This window comes from Penicillium manginii, assembly GCF_028828005.1.
Source record: "Penicillium manginii strain IBT 31320 chromosome Unknown utg000009l:1.0-3297300.0:1.0-3298630.0, whole genome shotgun sequence".
In the NCBI taxonomy this organism is placed as follows: Eukaryota; Fungi; Ascomycota; class Eurotiomycetes; order Eurotiales; family Aspergillaceae; genus Penicillium; species Penicillium manginii.
In genome coordinates this window covers 1,082,841-1,103,227 of record NW_026643110.1, presented here as the reverse complement: position 1 = coordinate 1,103,227, position 20,387 = coordinate 1,082,841, and the positions used below count along the sequence as shown (strand labels likewise).

General features: G+C 48.9%; 8 protein-coding genes across 8 annotated transcripts; 4 read left to right on the top strand and 4 right to left on the bottom strand.

The window, feature by feature from the left end:
• Positions 1–2,057: 2,057 nt before the first annotated feature.
• On the top strand, positions 2,058–3,200 carry N7533_012180 (uncharacterized protein; the record flags this gene model as incomplete). Its single annotated transcript, XM_057108830.1, has 1 exon — positions 2,058–3,200. The coding sequence occupies one exon, from the start codon at positions 2,058–2,060 to the stop codon at positions 3,198–3,200; it is 1,143 nt and encodes a 380-aa protein (XP_056953931.1).
• A 1,510-nt stretch (positions 3,201–4,710) lies between these two features.
• On the bottom strand, positions 4,711–6,501 carry N7533_012179 (beta-N-acetylhexosaminidase; the record flags this gene model as incomplete). Its single annotated transcript, XM_057108829.1, has 1 exon — positions 4,711–6,501. The coding sequence occupies one exon, from the start codon at positions 6,499–6,501 to the stop codon at positions 4,711–4,713; it is 1,791 nt and encodes a 596-aa protein (XP_056953930.1).
• Positions 6,502–7,057: 556 nt separating this feature from the next.
• On the bottom strand, positions 7,058–8,008 carry N7533_012178 (dihydrodipicolinate synthase family protein; the record flags this gene model as incomplete). Its single annotated transcript, XM_057108828.1, has 1 exon — positions 7,058–8,008. One exon carries the CDS (start codon positions 8,006–8,008, stop codon positions 7,058–7,060), a length of 951 nt encoding a protein of 316 aa, XP_056953929.1.
• Positions 8,009–9,111: 1,103 nt separating this feature from the next.
• On the top strand, positions 9,112–10,223 carry N7533_012177 (cytochrome P450; the record flags this gene model as incomplete). The annotated part of the gene is made up of 5 exons (XM_057108827.1): positions 9,112–9,174; positions 9,247–9,597; positions 9,651–9,761; positions 9,817–9,992; positions 10,052–10,223. The coding sequence occupies 5 exons, from the start codon at positions 9,112–9,114 to the stop codon at positions 10,221–10,223; spliced, it is 873 nt and encodes a 290-aa protein (XP_056953928.1).
• A 670-nt stretch (positions 10,224–10,893) lies between these two features.
• N7533_012176 (acetyltransferase SAS4-like domain-containing protein) lies at positions 10,894–12,866 on the top strand (the record flags this gene model as incomplete). The annotated part of the gene is made up of 2 exons (XM_057108826.1): positions 10,894–11,710; positions 11,767–12,866. The coding sequence occupies 2 exons, from the start codon at positions 10,894–10,896 to the stop codon at positions 12,864–12,866; spliced, it is 1,917 nt and encodes a 638-aa protein (XP_056953927.1).
• A 1,510-nt stretch (positions 12,867–14,376) lies between these two features.
• N7533_012175 (metal-dependent hydrolase family protein) lies at positions 14,377–15,678 on the bottom strand (the record flags this gene model as incomplete). Its single annotated transcript, XM_057108825.1, has 1 exon — positions 14,377–15,678. The coding sequence occupies one exon, from the start codon at positions 15,676–15,678 to the stop codon at positions 14,377–14,379; it is 1,302 nt and encodes a 433-aa protein (XP_056953926.1).
• Positions 15,679–16,398: 720 nt separating this feature from the next.
• On the top strand, positions 16,399–18,046 carry N7533_012174 (uncharacterized protein; the record flags this gene model as incomplete). The annotated part of the gene is given in 2 exon segments (XM_057108824.1): positions 16,399–16,858; positions 16,878–18,046. 2 exon segments carry the CDS (start codon positions 16,399–16,401, stop codon positions 18,044–18,046), a joined length of 1,629 nt encoding a protein of 542 aa, XP_056953925.1.
• Positions 18,047–18,308: 262 nt separating this feature from the next.
• N7533_012173 (sugar porter family MFS transporter) lies at positions 18,309–19,870 on the bottom strand (the record flags this gene model as incomplete). The annotated part of the gene is made up of 3 exons (XM_057108823.1): positions 18,309–19,246; positions 19,310–19,759; positions 19,822–19,870. 3 exons carry the CDS (start codon positions 19,868–19,870, stop codon positions 18,309–18,311), a joined length of 1,437 nt encoding a protein of 478 aa, XP_056953924.1.
• Positions 19,871–20,387: the final 517 nt, after the last annotated feature.

Genomic DNA, 20,387 nt, shown 5'->3' with positions numbered 1-20,387 from the left:
GATTTTCGTTTCTTGTTTTGCCCTGTGAGATCGATTCTTCATGGGTTGGTTTTCTTTTCTTCTCTTTTCTTTTTCTTTGCGCTTCTCGGTGGAGCTTTTTGTTGGGGCCATGCGATCTCGGAATCCCCGGTGCGCTGGGTTTGGGATTTGACCATGTGAACCCGACGCAATGGAACACGCCGCGGAACTATCTGTTACGAGTAATGAAAATTTCTCTCCTCGATGTGGGGTGGATAGGATAGGATAGGATCGGATCGGATCGGATAGGCAGAGAGCATGCAAAGAATTTCAAAACGTCGTTCACCGTCAGTGTGTTTGATTGCGAGGTTTCTTTTGGTATTGGATTGGTGTTTCCTTGCTTTTTGGCCTGCTTTGACTTCTCTAGTTTCAATTAAGTGTCAATTCTGCAGGTCACACAGGATCGAAGGTATGCAGGGTCTGATCGCCTATTGCTAGGTTTGTTCAAGTTGTAATATGTAGGATCGTCGTATGTATACTAGTATCAGCCACTGTGGCTTTGGATAAAATTCCTTGTTCCTGGTGAATGTAGTATGTGGCTTGTCTTCAGGTTTCTTTTATCGAGCCTAAACTTTGAACACAATCCAGACTGAAGTCGTGTTTAGCATCATGAAGTTCGCAACTTGAATATACCCCGTGGCCAGATGATTGTCTACCAGCCTGCATAATGCTACTGCAAGCATTGTATCAACGAAGCTGCTCCTTGTCCTTGCAGCATATTCCACTCCTTGAAAAAATGACCCGTGAGAGGTGCAGTATACCTAGGTGTATACCTACTTTGAGAAATATCTCCGAATGCAATTTAACTTAAGTCCATGTACGAAAGTCGGGAGTGATCAAGAACTTGAATGTTCGAAGTGTTCGACTACTACATCATGATCTCGTATTGCGAAATTTTCTATTTGCTGATGTAGTATATTTGAGAAGGCTGTCGTGCGATTTGAATGCCTTGTTATGACTTTTTCGATACTGCCTAGATACTAGTATGTCTAGGACCAAGTTGTTGTGCAACTTGAACCTCGTGCAATAAGCGTACTATAAAGCAACAAAATCCGAGCAAATTGACATCCTGTGTCTCATGACTATTCCCGGGTGACAAAATGCTAAGTATTGTATCCATGGATGATCATAAGAGCATCATGATGTCTTTACTAGCATGTGATTTTGATATCTACCAAATTCAACGTGCGCATCTAGTCACAGACCGGGGGGATCAGATAATCGCTTAGACCTTGGTTCTGGGCCCAATGGAGTGTAACAAGGTCACGAGAACATCCATGGATGACAAACTCTACCAGATCTTTAATGCTGACAGACCACAACTGGATATACTGGACTGATAAGGGTCTGAGGTCAGATTCCCCTTCTAAAAAGACGAAACTGCTTACCATCCTGCCTTTCTTACAGCGACTAAAACAGCGCCCGCCATGAAACAAGCTTGTCATCAAAATGAAACAAAAGGTCATACAAGATGACAAGAAACATCTCATCCAATAAGGCACCAACACCAACAACCCCTCTTTCCCCGACACAACTTCCATCCTCAAACAGATACAGTCAATCACCGCAAACAGACAAGTTTCACAAAAGGCCTCGTGCCTGGGTGCACGCGCAGAATTGATCCCGAACACCCGACGAATCGGGCCTCGTTGTACCCGACCATTCCCCGACAAGCCTCCCTGCATCGTGCAATGGGCAAAGGAACCGGAACCGAACCGGTCGCACGGAGTGGAGTCGAGTCGAGTTAAGCCAGGCGAAGCCGAGCGAATTCGAGTGGTAAACGGTTTGTACGATCTGACCAGAAACCAAAGAAGGTACCTATAGAGCCACGTGCCGTGACCTAGTCAAAGCATAACTTGTGTAAGTTCAAAACATGCTAGTACAGTGGCGTTCCAAAGGTTTGAAACACCCTGAGCGACCGCCTTCCCCTACCGCCCACTATATTAGTACACCGCCCCCTATTCTACTACGCGACGTGCGTTGTATATAGCATATTATACACATTCCACGCGTTATATTGAGCTATTTGGGCCTTTAGAATGCCACCAATTCGTCATACTGCTCTGCAATTGGTGCAAAACCAATATGATACACCGTCACAGCATCCAAATGTAACACAACGCTCACGCCGGTGTCAATTAGCACCACATGAACGTGTTCGACTTGTTGAATTGAAAGCTATTGGATGGTCATATACTGAGATCCATGAACGCTATCCTTATATTCCAATTGGAACAATCAAAACTACAGTTGCTCGGGCGGAAAAACGAGGCCCAACTCAGGCTGCATTACCTCGTTCTGGTACACCAAAAAAGTTGGATGAAACAGATCGATTGAGGATACTTGAAGCAATATCAGAGAACCCACGAATTAAGTATGATGCTCTACTAGCTTTAGTCAACTTCAAATGCGGTCGAGCGACTATTTGGCGACTTCTCCAAGGTGAAAATAAACGGAAATGGCTTCAACTTCAACGACCTGAGTTAACCGACCAACAGGCTCGCCAGAGACTGGCTTGGGCACATCGAGTCCAAGATTATGACTCTGAAAAATGGAAAAAGATCTTCTGGTCAGATGAAACAACTATCGAAAGAGGAAAAGGAGGACGGCGAGAGTGGACTTTTACACCACGAAACCGCCAAATTGCGGAACGAGATGTTCAACAGGTCCCATGTCACAAAAGTGTTAAGCAAATGTTTTGGGCTGCCTTTTCAGGGACCGGTCGTCGATCCGGACTTATTCCACTCTTTGGAGATCCAGATTCTCCTAATGGAGGGGTGAACCGATTTGTTATCTTGGAATTATATCAGCGTGTGCTTCCAACTTTGCTAAGCGGAGTTGAAGGTGCTGTGTTTCAACAAGACAATGCTTCAGTTCATACTGCACATATTGTTCGTGATTGGATTGCTGATCAGGACTATGAGATTATGAAATGGCCTCCATATTCGCCTGATCTAAGTCCAATTGAGAATTTATGGTCGTTACTCAAGGCAAAGATATATGAATTGCACCCTGAGATTAGGGGCATGCCAAATAACGACGATACTCTACAGTTTATTATTGGGGTAGCACAGATAGCGTGGTCTATGATTGATATAGCGATACTAGAAAATTTGGCTATTACTATGCCACACCGTGTACAGCAAGTTATTGAAAATGATGGCTGGTATACTAGTTATTAGCAATTGTCAATACATGAGGTTTTTATTTTGTGCCGGTCGCGAGGTTTTAGTGCGGCAGAAAAAGCGGCAGAAAAATAGGGGGTGTTTCAAACTTTTGGAACGCCACTGTATGTATACCGATACCCAGAGGGCCTGCGTACCTTGGATGGAACTTTGGACAACCCAGTCAGTCCATAACAAGGATCTTCAAGCGAAATCTTATCTAAACCTGCGACATCCCAGCCATATTCCGAATTCCATTCCACGGACGAATTGGAAAGTCGCACAGAGTCCCAATTTAGTCGAATCTGGCTTTTCATAGCTAGGCCATCTTTCTATTACGGTACCCATAGTACTTTCGTCATGTAGAAGCAGGCATTCCCCGGATAATCGATCTAATACAGTACAACCCATTCTCAAAACTTCATTTCACTCCAAGTTGAACCTTGGAACGCAGTGTATTCATCGAATCGAATACCTAGGTATGTATCTCTACATGTGTAGATAGATTTCTGATGTAAGCACCAAGAACCCCAGCCCTGAAAATGCGACAGTATAGTAATCAAAGTATACTCAAAGAAAATCAAATCAAAACCTAGCCCCCGGTGTCACCGACATAATAGCCCCGCCAGAAAGATCAGAGGGCACGCCACGCCGCGCCACATGCGGGCGTGCCTTCTATCTCACCTGCATTTCCTCTCTCGGCGATGGACCTCATTGGAGTTCGCCGGTGGTGAGAACAGGAACGTAGTGAAAACGGCAAGAAGATGTCCGTTTGTGGATGGGGTGTTTTCTCTTTCGTGTCTGGGGATGTTGCACTACATTAGCGTGCCTAGTTGGTCGATGACGAGACTTGCTTTACACCAGGCCCTGGAATTTTCGAAAAGTTGAGTTCAAGTTGAAATGGGGATTAGGTTGAATACACTAAATATCTTTACTTTACTTTATAACCTAGTGCGATATACGTGGTCTGTAAGTCATCATTGTAAATGAATTTCACCAAGAAGGGCTGTCATCCAGACCTCGGCAGGTCTGGACTTTTTTTTTACTTGGAGAGCCTTTGCGAGATATGGGCATGTTTTCTTTGTATCACAGATTGTTCTTCCAGGGCTTCTTCGTATATTGCCCATCTATGAATCGTCAGTAGATACAGAAAACTTTTGAACCCTTCACATTCTAAGGTTTCAAGGCCGCTCACTGCGTTGATTACTAGCACTAGTAGCTGGAACTGACAGCTAGGACAAATATGGCTCCGAGGCTTTGCATCAACGGTGTCGCATGTGGTTCTAAGAGACTCGACAAACACTGGTTTCCAGAATATCGTGCAGTTATCCCTATAAATTGCTTGGTGAATACGCGAGTCCAGCATGGAAAGTACTGAGGGAAAGTGCCAATATAATTGGGTATCGAAGAGAACCTGAAGCTAAGAGTATGCAAAAACAAGCCCAACCCATCCAATAACAGACGAGCCGAGTAAAGATACGAGAATAAGAAGGAAAAAGTCATCTAGACCTAGCGCTGCAACCTACTCTCAAACGATAGCAGTCTGATCGTAGTTCAAGTCACAAGCATGCGGGTTCTGGAGACAATACTTCGGCACAAGCGCAGTAGCCATGACGCCGTTCGCAACGAGGTACTCTCGGAAGTTCAGCAGACGCTGAGTGAGCTCAGTCGTGCGCTTCTTACCGGCCGCATTGCGGTTTCCAGACCAAACAAGCTCACCGAGAGCCGAGGCGCGCGGCCAGAAAGAGCTCGAAATGGTTACGTCGTCGACCTGTTCGGACCAGAGGGGGGCTTCGGCACCGAGGATGTGCTTGGCTTGGGCGTCGGTGAGGTTGGCGGTGAAGTCGTAATCGTAGATACGCTGCCAGGTCTTGTAAGGGGCGCACCAGGAGCCGCCGAATCCTTGGTAGTTGAAGTTGGGTGTGTTGGCGTCTGGGTTCGACATCACGTCGTAGCGGGGGTCGTTCGTGACGAAGCCGCCCTTGCCGCAGTCAAGATAGAGGAAGTCGGAGGAAGAGACGACGACGTCGTAGCCGTTGGCTGTGAGGTTGTCGATGTTGCCGAGGCCGTTATTCCAGCTCTGCAGAACGATGTCCTTGGGGACGTCGTGGGCAGCTTCGGTGGATAGGAAAATATCCTCCCACATCATGATGCGGCGGTGCTTGCCTGCGTCGCGGAAGATGGGGATGGCCTTGTCAACCCAGTACTGGGCCAGGTCGTTGTATGTACGTGACGGGTCTTCAGCGAACCACTCTGTGACATGTGTACTAAAATTGTAACAGCCGGGCTGAATCTCGTCCGCGCCAACGTGAAACCAGTTGTCGGTGAAGATGCCGGACAGCTCGTTGTACACATCGCGCACAACATCGTAGGTCTTATTGTAGATGATATCCAATTGACCTGGGTTCGGCTCAACGGCGGTGTGCAGCGGCCAGTTGTCGTTCGACCACCAAGAGTTAGCGCAGGCCACAATCTCCGGATCAACCTGTCTCCAGCCAGATGAGGAGTGGCCGGGCATATCGACTTCGGGGATGACACGGACCGCGCGGGCGCGGGCGTAGGCGATCACGTTCCGGATATCAGCTTCGGTGTAGACTTCGCGAGGCGAGTAAGCGTCCTTCACCATCTCGGGGTAGGTGCGCATCTGGATTGGCCATGACTGGGCATCATCGATGTGCCAGTGCAGTACGTTGAGCTTGGACAGGGCCATGCCATCGATTTGCTCCAGGATCTTGGGGAGGGAAATGAAGTTGCGGCCACTGTCGAGCATGATACCACGATACGGGTACAATGGTGCATCTGTAATCTTCACGGGCTGCTCCAGGATCAAACCACCATGACCGTCCGAGATGATCAACTGTTGCAAGGTTGTGAACGCGTGCATGGCGCCCCAGACGGTCTTGGCCTTGATGTTAACACGACCAGATGTCTTTGTCACTTCCAATGTATATGACTCGTCGACGCCATGCTGCAGATCGGCATCGCCCTTAGCGACCGAGAGGTGTACCGAGTGAATTGCGGCGGAGGTATCGCGTTTGGCGTTCGGCGACGGGGTGGGAAAGGGGTCGAAGTGAGGAATAGGTGCTTCTGTCGCGGCAGGAACCCAGTGGAGAGTGGTGATGGCGGACCAGGCGCGCTCCCAGGCATTATTCAGGTCATCGTGCGAGACAACATTGCTGGAGCTGTGGAGGGAGAGTTGTTTCACGGCGATGGGTCCACTGGTTCCCCAAGCGATGTTGCGGGGAGCGGGGAGTGGATTCACCTTGACGGCAGTGGCTGCGGTGAGAACACCGAGCACACCGAACAGGGAGAACTTCATGGCGATGAGGAGGAGGACGAGGATGCAGACCGACAGGAGCAGACAGGAGGTTGAGGTTGGGGAATATTTATGGAGGCAGTGAACATGCCGATCACACCGATCGACATGCAGGCTGAGTGGGATCTTTCGATAAACAAATCCCTGGATGTTTCAGAGTGGCAGTGGGCAGTCTTTCAGGTTACATCAATGGGATCAGTCAGGTGCGACCTGCCACTTGCACCTCCACATGCGACATCGGCTGGCCTTGGGCATATTAGAAAGAGAGTGGAGTAGAAAGAAGGCGTGGTGCGTGAGTAGTGCCGAAGGGGAAATGAGGCAGGAGGGAGGAGTGTCCTAAAGGTAGAGGGGAAATACCACAGTGACATCCTATCTCCATCTCCATCTCGCTTCTCCGCTTCGCATTCGCTTCCTCGATAGTATATCAAGAGCCCCGTGCCCTCCCCGGTGGCTTGTTTACAAGCTACAGTACCTCTAGAAACTACCAAATAGCGGGGTAGAGGTATCATGATTCATTCAGCTAAACACTGTAGGCTAGTACTATCATCTCGCGTGATGTTTAGACTGACTTCTCCAGACTCCGCTCGAGCTCAATGCCCTCACGGAATTCCTCTTGGATGGCCGCCGCCGCCGTCGCAGAGGGCTCCACACAAGGACGTCGAGGGAGACCACCGTATCCGTGATATGACTGCAGCCCACTCTTGACCGCAACAAATCCACCATGGATAGCAGCCCAGTCCGCCCGAGCAACAATCGCTTGCAGCTTCTGTGCCTCCTCGACCTTTCCGGCGCGATACAGCTCCATCACCCGCACACATGACCTGGGAATAATATTGGCAGTGCCACCAATGATACCCGCACCACCAGCGACGAGAGTTTGCAGCGTGAAGTCGGCCGATCCACCAAATGTCAAGAAATCCGACTTGGCGCCCGCGGCGATCCGCGCCAACTTGCCCGTGTTACCGCAGGTGAGTTTGCAACCAATAATGTTGGGGTGCTTGGCCAAGGTAAGGATGTCGTCTGAGGAGAGATCCAATCCGGATGAGGCACCGGGGAAGTTATAGATGAGGACGGGGATGGGCGAGGCATCCGCCACAGCCCGGAAGTGGGCGTGCATCGACTCGGTGTTTACCAGCGCCTTGTAGTAGCTGGGCGGTAGCACCAGCACCGCGTCGGCACCAGCTGCTCCTGAATCCTTGCACAGTTGGATAGTCTCGCGTGTGGACGCAGCTCCGCAGCCCGCGATCACTGGCATCGAGGTGTAACCGGCGGCATCGACGGCGCGACGAGTCGCGGCAGTGATGGCGCTGCGCTCGGCGCGATCCAGGTGGACGGCTTCACCATTGCTGCCCTGGGTAACTAGACCGGTGACACCACTACGGGCAAGGTAGACGGCGTGCTTCTCGACTGTTGCAAGGTCGACCTCTTCATCGGCTTCGAAGAATGCTACGGTAGGCACGTAGAAACCGTGGGGAGGGGGGTTTCGTTTGATAGTACCGTTGGCTGTCATGGTGAATGGAATTCTGCAATTGAGTTAGCGATTGAACACAACAGGGGGTTGATGCGATGCGCCTTACTGGGAATTATGGGGGAGGAATGGAGAAGAAACAGAGAGAGAAATATGGGGTCGTCGGCCACTAAATAACTTGAACCTCAGTTGGATTGCTCAACCCCCCACGTCCCCCACCGGCGTCGATCTCATTAGCCGTCCATCTTCCGAAGGTCATCCACACAGTTCCATCATTCCAAGGTTGACGGGCGCGTGGGGAGTAGCTTTTCTCCCCTCATCTCATCCGATCGTCTTCCAAGGACTCCCCCCACGTTCAATGCGGGGTTGATGTGGTGTGTCCTCGGTGATTGCATGCTGGTCAAAGTAGGCCAAGGCTGTTCATCGGAACAAAGGCCGTTTCGAATCCTGGTAGATATTAGTCTTGGAAATGAATCTGGAATGAGTCAGTGCAACTTCAATGGATGTATATCTCCATAATAGTACCTATCTAGGTCGTAAGGTGGCGACTCGGAGTGGATGTTTCACGAATGGATTTACCCCACGTTTACGAAGTGTGGGGGTTGGTCGGATTAGTAATGAAACTCGAAGTATGGAGGACTTCATCCTTTGCACTTCGGTTACTACTACTAGTTCTAGTACTATCGAAACACTGCAGGACAATGAGATACAAGTAGGATTGCTAGCTATGCAGGTGGTAGAGACAGCTCCTCCATTCAAGTTGGTAGTCTTCTCAGTTTCTAAACTATTTCCTTGTCTACCTAGATAGGGAACTACATGTTAGTAGTGCTGCACAAAAATTTGGGCTAAGTCAGGCAAAAAAATCAACCTTCTTCAAGATTGTTCTAGGATATAACTGCCCTTTACCTGAGTATAATCTTACTTCATGTTTATTTCTAGAAAAGAAAATATTTATTGCTAGGTGTACAAGGTGTTAGAGATATTCGATGTTGAAACTACTACATTTTGGTCGGGGAAGACTTTTAAGCCAGAACCTTGGAATGTAGCTCAGGCTGTATTTCTATTATATTTTGGAATAGAAGGGCGAAGCCAGGGACTCCGTCTTGATAAATAGACATTTCCCGTTACTGGATCCACTTGCTCATATGTTTCCTTGGGTGGCTGGATGGGCTGTTCCATCGTTCGGGCACGTCCTTGACTTTGAAGATGTAAGCTGCGAACTTCCTTTGCTTATTCATTATAGTCTCTAGCTGGACAAGAGTAATGGTTGATTAAGATAGGCCGTCAGAAGAATGGTCAAGGTTGCAGTTGATGATCAACGGCAAATCAAACACAAGAAGACTTTGCCCCAGGTCGAAATACCCCACGTTGGCACGGCGAGGTCTATCTATCCTAATATTTTGGCAGACTCAGAGGTACCTCAGAGCGAGAAGGAGCTAAAACGATTGGAAGATGATGCAATCTTTCTTATGATGGCCGATACCGATGCGCCTGCGCAAGCTCTTGCAATTACGCTGTTCCACATAGTAAACAACTCCAATGTCTATGACAGACTCAAGGAGGAGCTTCTTACTATCCCAGATCCGAATACGGTGCCCACTCTTCAACAGTTCAAGAAACTTCCGTATCTTGTAAGTAGTGATCTATTCCCCGGATTGTACTCCCTTAGCCTAACGAGGAGCAGACTGCAACTATCAGAGAAGGTCTCCGTCTCTCATCAATCGTGACTACTCGTCTTCCTCGCTCAGCGCCTGACGAGGTTCTACAATACCAAGACTGGCTGATTCCAGCGGGAGTTAGTACCATTTCTTCAAGTTCTTGACAATAGATTTCGTGCTAATGAGGAATAGACCTATGTGAGCATGTCGACATACTTTGTCCTTCGAGATCCAAATATCTTCCCAGAACCTTTGAAATTTTTTCCTGAAAGATGGCTCTTGAGTCCGGATGATTTGCGCAAGCAAGAAAAGTACCTCCTTCCAGCCTCAAAAGGGACAATAGGATACGTAGGGCAAAAGGATGTCTCGTGACTTTTGGAACCTCAAGCCTAAAATTGGTCCATTGATGATGACTGACGGAATCTAGTATGGCATGGACGATGATGCATCTGGTTTTGGGTACTTTGATACGTCGCTATCATCTCGAACTCTACGAGACTACCGAGAGGAACGTTGAGATGAAACATGACAATTTTATAGACCAAACCGGAAATGGCTTGAACAACATCCAGGTCAAGATCTTGAAGCAATACTACTAGTACGCTTACTGACTTGAACCACCTGGGCATTATGCCAAAAATCCTCGTCAAATATCGAACTCCAGTTCCGATATATTTTAGGTACTAGTAGTACTAGTAGTCAAGTTCTAGTTGAAGCTCACAAATAATCTCAGCTACTACCCAGGTCGTAGTTTATATAGATAGTAAACTTAGAACCTTGGCAGGTAGTAAGTTCAATCTAGTATCAGTGCAATAGTACTAGTATTACCAAGCAGTGGCTATATAGTTGACTAACTACCTAGTAAGTATTACCCTAAACCCTGAAGACTGAAATTCATTCTAATACTAGTTAAAAGTAGGTTTGGAATGCAATGCGAATACTACTAGTACTGCGAGTAGTAAAAATTGGATAATGATTATAGTCACTTATATAACTCAAATGATTCGATGAATGTTATTATGACAAGTTCTACCAGTAAATTTAGTACATAATAGTGGCATTGACATATAACTAGTATACTCATACTCATACTCATACTTACTCTCCTCCCTCCGCGACCCGCCAAGAACCTCCTCGCAACATCTTCTCCTCTCCTCTCCCCGCGCCGACACCCTGCGACTGATTCGACATCCAAAGCTGCCTCCCCCTTCTGAGGGCATCGCATTATGACTTTGGGATAACTCGCTTCTCCCCTCCGTTCGTCGACCAATGGCCCTCCTGTCGTTCCCTCTTCGCGGTACTGTGCGACGGACTCCCGACGACCACTCCGACGACAACGGGGCGCCACCCATGAAGAGACAGCGCCTTCAACAAGAGGTTGGTCGTCGCCGTCGCCAGAGCTCCCCTGACTGCCTAGATACGACCACCCCCGACCGCAAATCTCCCCACATCAAAGTCGGACCCAATCTTTCCCTGAAGGTCGCGCGCCCGTGGACCGCCACACGTCGCGCCCGCCGCATGTCCAACTCATCGGCCGAGAGCATTGCCTCATCTTCCCATTTCCACACCGCAGGAAATCCTCGAGTAAACGGCAATGGCATCGCCAAGACCCCGCGTGCGCTCGGCGACCGAGATGGGCCCTCTGGCGGCATCTCCCTCTTGCTCCCGGATGGGCGCGAGTCGCCGGATCCATTGGACACTATCTCACCCCTCCCGGTCAATAAACCCACCAGGTCGGTCCCCAGACCTTCTAGTGCTATACGAGATTTGGAAGCAGAGCCTGTGGCTTCGCCTACTGCAACTCGTGCCACCCGACGGAATAATCTCGAGCCGAACGCGGGGGAGCCGGTTAATGCCACGAAGAGCAAGGACGCGTCACAAACAACGAGGAATACTGCAGACCCGGGGCTCCAACCGAAGCAGCAAAGTGAGCTCGGAGTTGAACAAACGCAAGACGCGTCGGCGCGCACAGGGACAGAAAGACGCTCGTTGCGCTCTACCGACACGGGCTCTCGCTCCAAAAGTGAACTCGCTCAATACTTTTACAATTATGAGCAGATAATTAGCCTCGATGACCCAAAGCCTGGTGAGTCTGGATGACCCCAACACTGCACAATCAGAAGCTAACTAGCGATTCAGTAGAGTCACTTGCTGCCAGTACAACTATTGCTTTGGTGCACGATCTCCCCGAACCTTTACCCTCGCCTTCGACCCCGAATCCCTCACCATTCGGGAACCCACTACAAAACCTGCACCGTTGCAAAGTAATCGATCTTCCAAATTCTGCGTTGCGCGCGCCTGCAGTGGACCCCTTGAATGAAGAACTATACTTCCGTGCACATCGCAAGTTCGAACGACAGGAGAAACAATTGCGAAACATCGAGAGAGATCGTGCCCAGCATGAACAACAACAACTTGATCGACTGCTGGAAGATCTCCGTGGTCAAGATTGGCTGCGTGTGATGGGATTGACGGGTGTCCACGAGAATGAGAAGAATCTATATGAACCAAAGCGCCAGATTCTCATCCAGGAACTTGTTGCGCTAGTCAACAAATTTCAAACATGGAAGGACGTGGAAAAACGACGGAAGATGTCAAAAGATAAGCCATTGTTGCTTGCTGAAGAAACAGTGTCTCAACCACGTGCCCGCCCACGATCACAAAAACAACCACTCGGCCCCGAGGAACTCAGCGAGGAAGGCTCGCCATTAACGGACACGCCTAGTACTCCGCCAGATCCCCATGATGTGGATGCACTGGCTGCTCGGCAACTACACCAAGAAGCGCGCTCAGCCTCAGTAGCCAAGCACCGCAAATCCCTCTCTGAAAATCGCAAACTGAGTACCAAGTCTGGGGATGACCATACCAAACCCACCAGCAAAAGCAAAGACACAACAAACACCTCCACGAGCACAAAAGATCCCGTCAAGCGTCAGAAAACTCTCCTCGACATGAATTTTATACCCTCCGCACCCGCCCCAACTCTTCCTCCACCACCTCCACCACCCCACGACAAGCCTTTCACATCCTTCTTCGAACACCGGAGTATCCGCGACGCTGCCGTTGCGATGATAGATGGCACACCGCGCAATATTCCCCAGACGATTCTCGCATTCGGGCACCCAATCCCAGAAGCCGGGGAGCAAGATTTCCAACCACCGCCCGAAATCTTGACGGAGGAAGCCATATACTCGTCACGGCGGCAGATGCGGCGGCTGAAACGGCAAAGTCGCGGTGGATGATAGATACGATCTCCGCATAGGACAGCGTATCGTCATCTTCATCGCCGGGGCCTCGTCCCTCTGTATTTTCAATGTATTCGTGCCTTGTATGATCCTTGTATGATAGCATATCGGCGTTCTGGGCATGCCATATCATATTTGGTGTATCCTTTCTTTCTTCGCGTCGGGGCGTTTCTCTCCTTTTTGTTTCTCTTTTTTTTTGGCGTGGCGTTGTGGAAGGGGGGGGGGGGTCTGGCTAGGCCTGTATAGCTAATAGGACCTCAATGGAATAAAGTACAAACTTACTCTCTACAGAAAGACAATGAGTTGAAATTATTAACCTGCATGAGCCTATCGGGAGATAGTTATGGGTCGTAATACTGAAAATCTCGAAAACTATGTCATTCCAAGTTTCGGAATTACGTTTGACGATACAAAGTTGACAACATGGTTGCATTGGCATACACCTTGTGTCTATGAAAGGTGCAATTCAACTTTGAAGTTTGACATCAATCTGACAGGCCCGTTTTGATCCGGTGCATGACACTTATTTGCAAATCAGGTTGTGGGTTTGCATATCATATGCGCAGGGTCGGCCGTCGCAACAAGCCATTGTTGAACAACCACCTCCGACTAGTTTCGAAGTCAGTTGATGAACCCCTGGAACAATAAAATAATACTAGATCAAGATCATGAATACTGACCAGCAGCACAGTTATCGGCTTGGGCAACAGCGGCCATCAAGGCAACAAAAACAACAGCGAAGAACTTCATTGTGAAATGCGGGTCGTGTTTTGTTGATGGTACAATTAGTACTAGTAGTACTGTAGCTCGAAGGTGGGAAGGAAATGATAGAGAAATTGTGTGTTTAAGAAGGAAGATTCATCAACTCATTCATATCAAGCTAAATGATGGGGGCTATTTATACCCGAGTAGAGATCTGAATACGCCCGATATCCGGAAGCCCAATTTTCAACTCCATCATGGATGGTACTGATCGAATGAGATAAGTTGGGGAGCTACGAGTCATACGATTTTCCCAAGACCTTGTATTGGCGAGGCTGTGCTGTGCCCCAAGGATGCAACACTGAGGGCAAGGATCGATCAGATAATTTTAGACCCCACGAAGGATCGAGATCGGCGGCCCCCGACCAAATTGTGAGGGGAGATTTGGACCAACCATCATAGGGCTTTCACGAAAATCTTTTTCTTTTTTGGAGTTCCTTCGAGGCTCTGTCGAGTGGGCTAAAGGTTTTAGATTTGTGGCAAGGATGACCGGAAACTCAGTTCCTAGTCCAATATGAGACAATCATAAGGGTCCATCTCTTCGGCCTTCGGGTATGTCTCTTTTCCAAAAATTTAGTCACAGTGCTAGTGGCGAGAATAGTCTTTCATTAGAGTTTTATTTTTCGAACAATTGGATTGATTGAAGCCTGGGGGTCGCTTGCTTCGCATTATCAGCGTGGTATTTACGCTATGACCCAGGCTGGAGATGGTACTTGTGAAGTCTTAATGACGCGGTGAAGATAAATTAGAGATCCTTCTTCAGGCGTTCCACTCGTGATTCAAAGACCCTTCCATCCTTGATAACACTCAGGATAGTTTCTTCCGCCCTGTCGAGGACCGTAATATCTTCCAACGGATTGCGGTCGAGCACCAATAGATCCGCCGCAAATCCCTCTCGAATTTGGCCGAGACGATCCTCCTGCATCACCAGACGAGCAGCATTAATGGTCGCACTTTGCAGGATTTGAAGTGGGGTAAGGACTTTGCTGCGAACGGAGAACTCTTTGCTCTGTGCAAAGTGCATTGGCCCCAGAAGGTCGCTGCCAAAGCAAACCGTGACACCGCAGTCGACAGCCATCTTCATTGCCCGGAGCCCCTTCTCAAGAACCTCGTCGTTTTTCGCGGCTCCGTCGGCTGGGAGGAAATTCATCTGCTTGGACATAACGTGGGCGATCAGAGTCGGGGTAAGGAAAACACCCTTCTCCGCCATCAACTTGGCAGTCTCCAAATCAATCAAGTTACCATGCTCAATGCCTCGAACACCTAGGTTGATGGCTTGTTGGATAGCTTGAGGTGTATAACTGTGACTTGTGACGTATGTACCAGCATTCTTCGCGACCGTGACAATAGCCTTGATCTCCTCATCCGAGAATTGCACATGCTCTATGCGATCCGTTGGGCTTGCGACACCTCCACCTCCCATGATCTTGATAAAATCAGCTCCCTTCCGAAGCTCGTCGCGTGCATACTTGTAGCACTCTGCCGGACCATCGACGATCCGACTGATACCGGAAACAGTGCCGCCACAGCAGAGCTGTTCATCGTGTGGCCCCCGCATATCTCCATGACCGCCGGTCTGTGAGAGGGCAAAGCCTGCAATAAACATTCGTGGGCCTGGTAGAACGCCTTCTTCGACGGCTTCCTTCATTGCCCCGCTAGCTCCTCCACAGTCTCGAATCGACGTGAAACCGCGACTGAGCATGGTCTTCAAAACGTGAGGCTGGCGTAGGAGACTGATGCGTTCCGTCATATCTTTGTAGGCGCGCAGATCTGCCTCGCCGGGTACTACTGCGATGTGCACATGGCAGTCAATTAGACCTGGGCATAGGTATTTTCCTCCCAGATCCACGATGTCTTCCTCGGGTACGTCTTCATTCAGCGCGGTCGACCCATCGGTGGCAATAGCGACGATTTGACCACCTGAAATCTTCACGGATGCATTCGAAATTAGTTCGCCTTTGACGGGATCGATGATCGTCGCGTTCTGAAGCACGCGCGCTTTCTGTGGTTGAAGTTTCCAGGGCTTGATAACTCGGGCGAGGTCCATGATGGCGGGGGTTTCAGTTGGATGGCTGGAAGATGACCTAGAAAAAAAAATAAGATATCAGAATTTCGTGCGGTGAAAAGATAATCAGGCGAATGTTGTTTTTTGAAGACAACTTACAGTTGGAATTATTCCTGGAGAATGGACGGCATTCAAGAGAGGACAGCCAGCTATTTGAAGTCGACCAGCCCCGCCGAACCTGGTTGCAAAATGACCTCGGTTGGGAGTCTGGTTCAAAGACCAATTCTTGATTCATTTTACAACTAGGCTCGCGTATTCAAACAGTACAATCCGACATCGCATAAGAGATTGAAATGATGTGGAGATAGGATTGTTGCCGACACGGCCAATCAGAGCTGATGATACGCAGGATTCGCGCATTTTGATTGGTTCTATCGGCAGGAATCGATTTAGTCCGTTTGCTCCTCAGATTCTCCCCCGGGTTTTGACCACCGATGGCTCCAGAATCGCATAAAATTCGTCCAAGCTGACGAGTCATTGGAAGGTCAAGGGGGAATCTCCGATATAGTGTTATCTTTGGCGATTCGCAATGTGACCTTCGCCACAACTTATACTTTTCTCCAGGCTTTCCCGTGGGCGACCCCGGATCTACCAGCATAAATAGGCGTCCACAGTCGAGTATCGACTCGAAACTGACATCCTTCTCCTGTCTATTGCTTCCTTCATTCTTCTCGGTCCCTAATAAATTTTATTTTATTTGAGATGTCAGCACAGAATGCTGTCGGCTCAGGAAACAATTCAGAACCCGAGTCGAATCTGAACCTTACCCCTGATCGGTCCGAAACTACACACGGGCTCCTTCACGAAATCCGTTGTTATCCCAAGATTGTGGCCTACTCATTCGGCCTCGCACTAAACTTTCTTCTTACTGGATACGATACCGTTATCCTCGGCACGATCACCGCCGTCCCATACTTCAAACGTGAATTCGGCCAGCTCTACGACGAAGCATACATCATCCCGGCAGCATGGCTATCAGTATGGAGTGCAATGGCACCTATAGGGTCAATGTTGGGTGCAGCCGCAGCTGGATGGCTCCAGGATCGCCTCGGTCGTCGCATGTCACTGGCCCTGAGCTCTGTGATATGCGCAATCGGAATCGCCATTGCATTCTGCTCGAATCTCCCGGATGACATGGGGTCTCAGGAGAGGTGCATTCCTGGTCGGACGTCTCATTCAAGGATGGGGAGTTGGAGGCGCGATGGCCGGAGCCCAGACATATCTCTCAGAGTCGGTTCCCACCAGTCTGAGAGGATCTGCAATGGCCCTTTCGCCGACTTTCATGCTTCTAGGGGAGCTCATCGGGGCGGCCGTTATTTTCGCTTGTGAAAAGAAAGACTCTGCAGCCGCGTATCTGATTCCCTTTGGTACCCAGTGGATATTTACCGTTCTGCCTTTCGCCTTAGCAATCATTATGCCCGAAAGTCCTTCTTTCCTCATTCGAACGGGCGACTACGACAAGGCATACCAGGCGATGAAGTCTCTGCACACGACAGCGATCGATGTCACTCCTTTGTTGACTCAGATGCAACTATCTATTGCTCATGAACAGGAACTTTCCCAAGAGCTATCATATCTTGATTGTTTCAAAGGAATCAATAGACGCCGAACAGCTATTGTGGGATTCGCATTTATGGTTCCCAGCTTTTTTGGAGTCCCCCTATTAGCTAGTGCGAGCTACTTTATGCAGGTGGTCGGTATGGACTCTAGTCTGAGTATTATCGTTCTGATTCTCGGTATTGTTTTGGGATTGTTAGCCAACGCGGTTGGTATTTGGTTTATGAGCCTCATTGGAAGGCGTCGTCTCATGCTCATCACGCTAGCCATTACTACGGCTATATGGTTAAGTATGGGGATCTCCGGTTGCTGGTCAGGAAATGTCGTTATTTGGTATGTATTTCCCTTCTGGCTTTCTCGCCTGCCCAAGACACCTGCACCAGAGGCTAATATAGAGAATAGGTATACCGCGGCTTGTATGATGGCAGTCGTTGTTGTATGCGGCATGGGCGCTTGGCCAGCCTCATACTCAGTAGCTGGCGAAACGTCCTCCCTGCGACTTCGTGCTAAGACTCAAGGCATTGGAGTTTTTTGCTACATGTTGTCTAACGTGGTTTTCAATCTTGTCTTGCCGTATATCTACAACACTGATGCGGGAGACCTCAAAGGCAAAACTGGATTTGTGTATGCTGGACTGTGCTTCATGACATTCGTCATCACGTGGTTGATTATCCCGGAGATGAAAGGTCGCTCGGCTTTGGATATTGACGCGATGTTTGAAGCCAAACTACCTTGCAGGCAGTTCAAGAACTGGCCTAGTGAGGACATGCCTCATAAAGAGGGGGCAGTCTAGAGGCCAATTAGCAATAGACAGAATCGGAGTATTTGAATATTATACCACAAGCTGAGAATAACTCGAAGTAACCTCGGAAGGGCTATGAATATTTGTAGGATTCCTTGAAATTGAAGATTAAAAAATTCGTTAAGATTTCTGAAATTCGTATTATACTACGTGACTAGTAGTCATGGCTATGCATGGGTCCCATAATGGAGAAATGCTTGAGCAACTTGAGCAACTTCAAGTTTAAGGGCGAATACCCCAGAATAGCGAGATATTAAATGACATGCTCAACAACAGCCTGCTGGCCCAACTTTTCGTCCACCGCAGCAACGTCATTACTATCTCCGAAAAGCAGATCCATCTGCTCCAATGTCTTGCCCTTAGTCTCCGGGTAAAAGAAGAAATAGCAGAGCATAGCAATGATGTTGAAGACGAAGAAAACGTAGAAGTAGCGGAAGCCAATCTTAGTAAGTGCGGACGGGGAGAATTGGGCGAAAACCAAATTGATGGTCCAGTTGGTAAAAGTGGTGACCGAATTTCCTTGGTTGCGAATATCCACAGGGAAAATCTCAGCCGGGTACACCCAAGAGATAATTCCGACGAAGGTATAAAAGAAGCTGAAGACGAAGTTCATCGCAACCATCGCACGGAGTTGGTTGGTATTGCTTTCATCATAATGCTGAGACATGGCGGCGTTGACAACAAGAGCTAACGCCATACCGACTGATCCAACGATGAGAGGCTTGATACGCCCGACACGCTCAAGCGCCCAAAGGCCACCTGTGCAATAAACAATAGAGAGAGCACCGGAAATACCGATGATCATAAGCGAGGTATGCGTATCAATCCCTAGGGAAGCATAGATCCGAGTGCCGTAGTAGTTGATGACGTTGATTCCAGAAAGAGGACCAAAGGCTTGTACACCGCAGCCAAGAATCAAACGGCGGCGCCAAGAGGGCTTTGTAATGATGGTAGTCCAGGTGATCTTAGTCGATGCGCGTTCGGCATCGATGACATCTCGGATTTCTTGAAACTCCATCTCAATGTATTCTTGCTTCTCGGGAGTACCGTCTCCATGAAGCCTGTGTAGAGTGGCCAGCGCTTCGTCATGACGATCTTTCTCCATGAGCCACCGGGGAGATTCATTTAAGAACCAGATTCCACCAGCAAGAATCAAGCCAGGAATGCACTGGAATGCAAGAGGAAAACGCCCTTTGGAAGTAATGAATGTCAGCTTTCAAAGTATTGCAATTAGGGTTTCACGAGAAAACTTACATTGGAAGGGGCTGTCTACAAAAGAGCAACCGTATCCAAGCCACTGAGCGATGAGATAACCCCAGCTCAACATCCATTGTAATAGACCAGACATCATGCCGCGAGTCTTGGCTTCCGCCATCTCACCAGCATACATCGGAATAACCGAGGTGAGCATACCAACGGCCACACCAGCGATGAAACGACCAATGATCAGCATGACCATGTTGATTGCACCGGCCTGCAGGGCGCACCCAAAACAAGAAATACAAGCACCGGTGAAGACGGAAAGCTTTCGCCCTAGTCGATCGCCAGTGAAGGCATTGATTATGGTCCCAAGAATGGCACCGCCTTGAAATGCCGAGACAACACCGCCAGTTACAGTGTCATTCGGATTGGAAAAATATTTGATGAACTCAGTCTGGCCGATAGTGGACGTGACGATACCACTATCATAACCGAAAAGGAAACCTATTTGAAAAAGAAATTCGTTAAAATTTGCGCTGCGGTGGATGGGGGTGTGGTGGTATTACCTCCAATGGCCAGGAAGACGGCGGAGAGCAAGGTGGTGATCTTCGTCATCTTGGCGTGAGAACGACCAGCGGAACTTTTTTTTGATCAGAGAGCCCGTTTTCACGTAAGTCTGGGCGACTTATTAAATACGAGAGCGGCCATGTTTCAGACAGGGAATAATCGGGAGAGCGAAATCCCTGCCCCAGTTAACAGCCGGTAAGAGGATACTGGGATGCCGAAAATCGAAACTATAATCATGCTAGTTGCGATTGGGAAAGCATCCCATGAAGGGTTCGGCTTAAAGAGACCCGAATTCAACGCGCAGTGGCGGTAAGCTAGTATTGATGGGTAGCTGGGGACCGAACCCCGTGGGGTTAGAAAAATAGACGAGGGCAAGCCACAGGTTTTCTACCAATGAGAACCCTGTCTTCTCCTCCCACAAACTCGTAATACATCAGGTGCTGGTCGGATTTTCCGACACTTAAACATTTCGGGAAGTTGTATGCCGACCCTTCGGTTCGGTTTCTGGCGCAATTCTCTGGGACATGACCGACATCCCCGTCCAGAACCCGATTTAATAGATGCG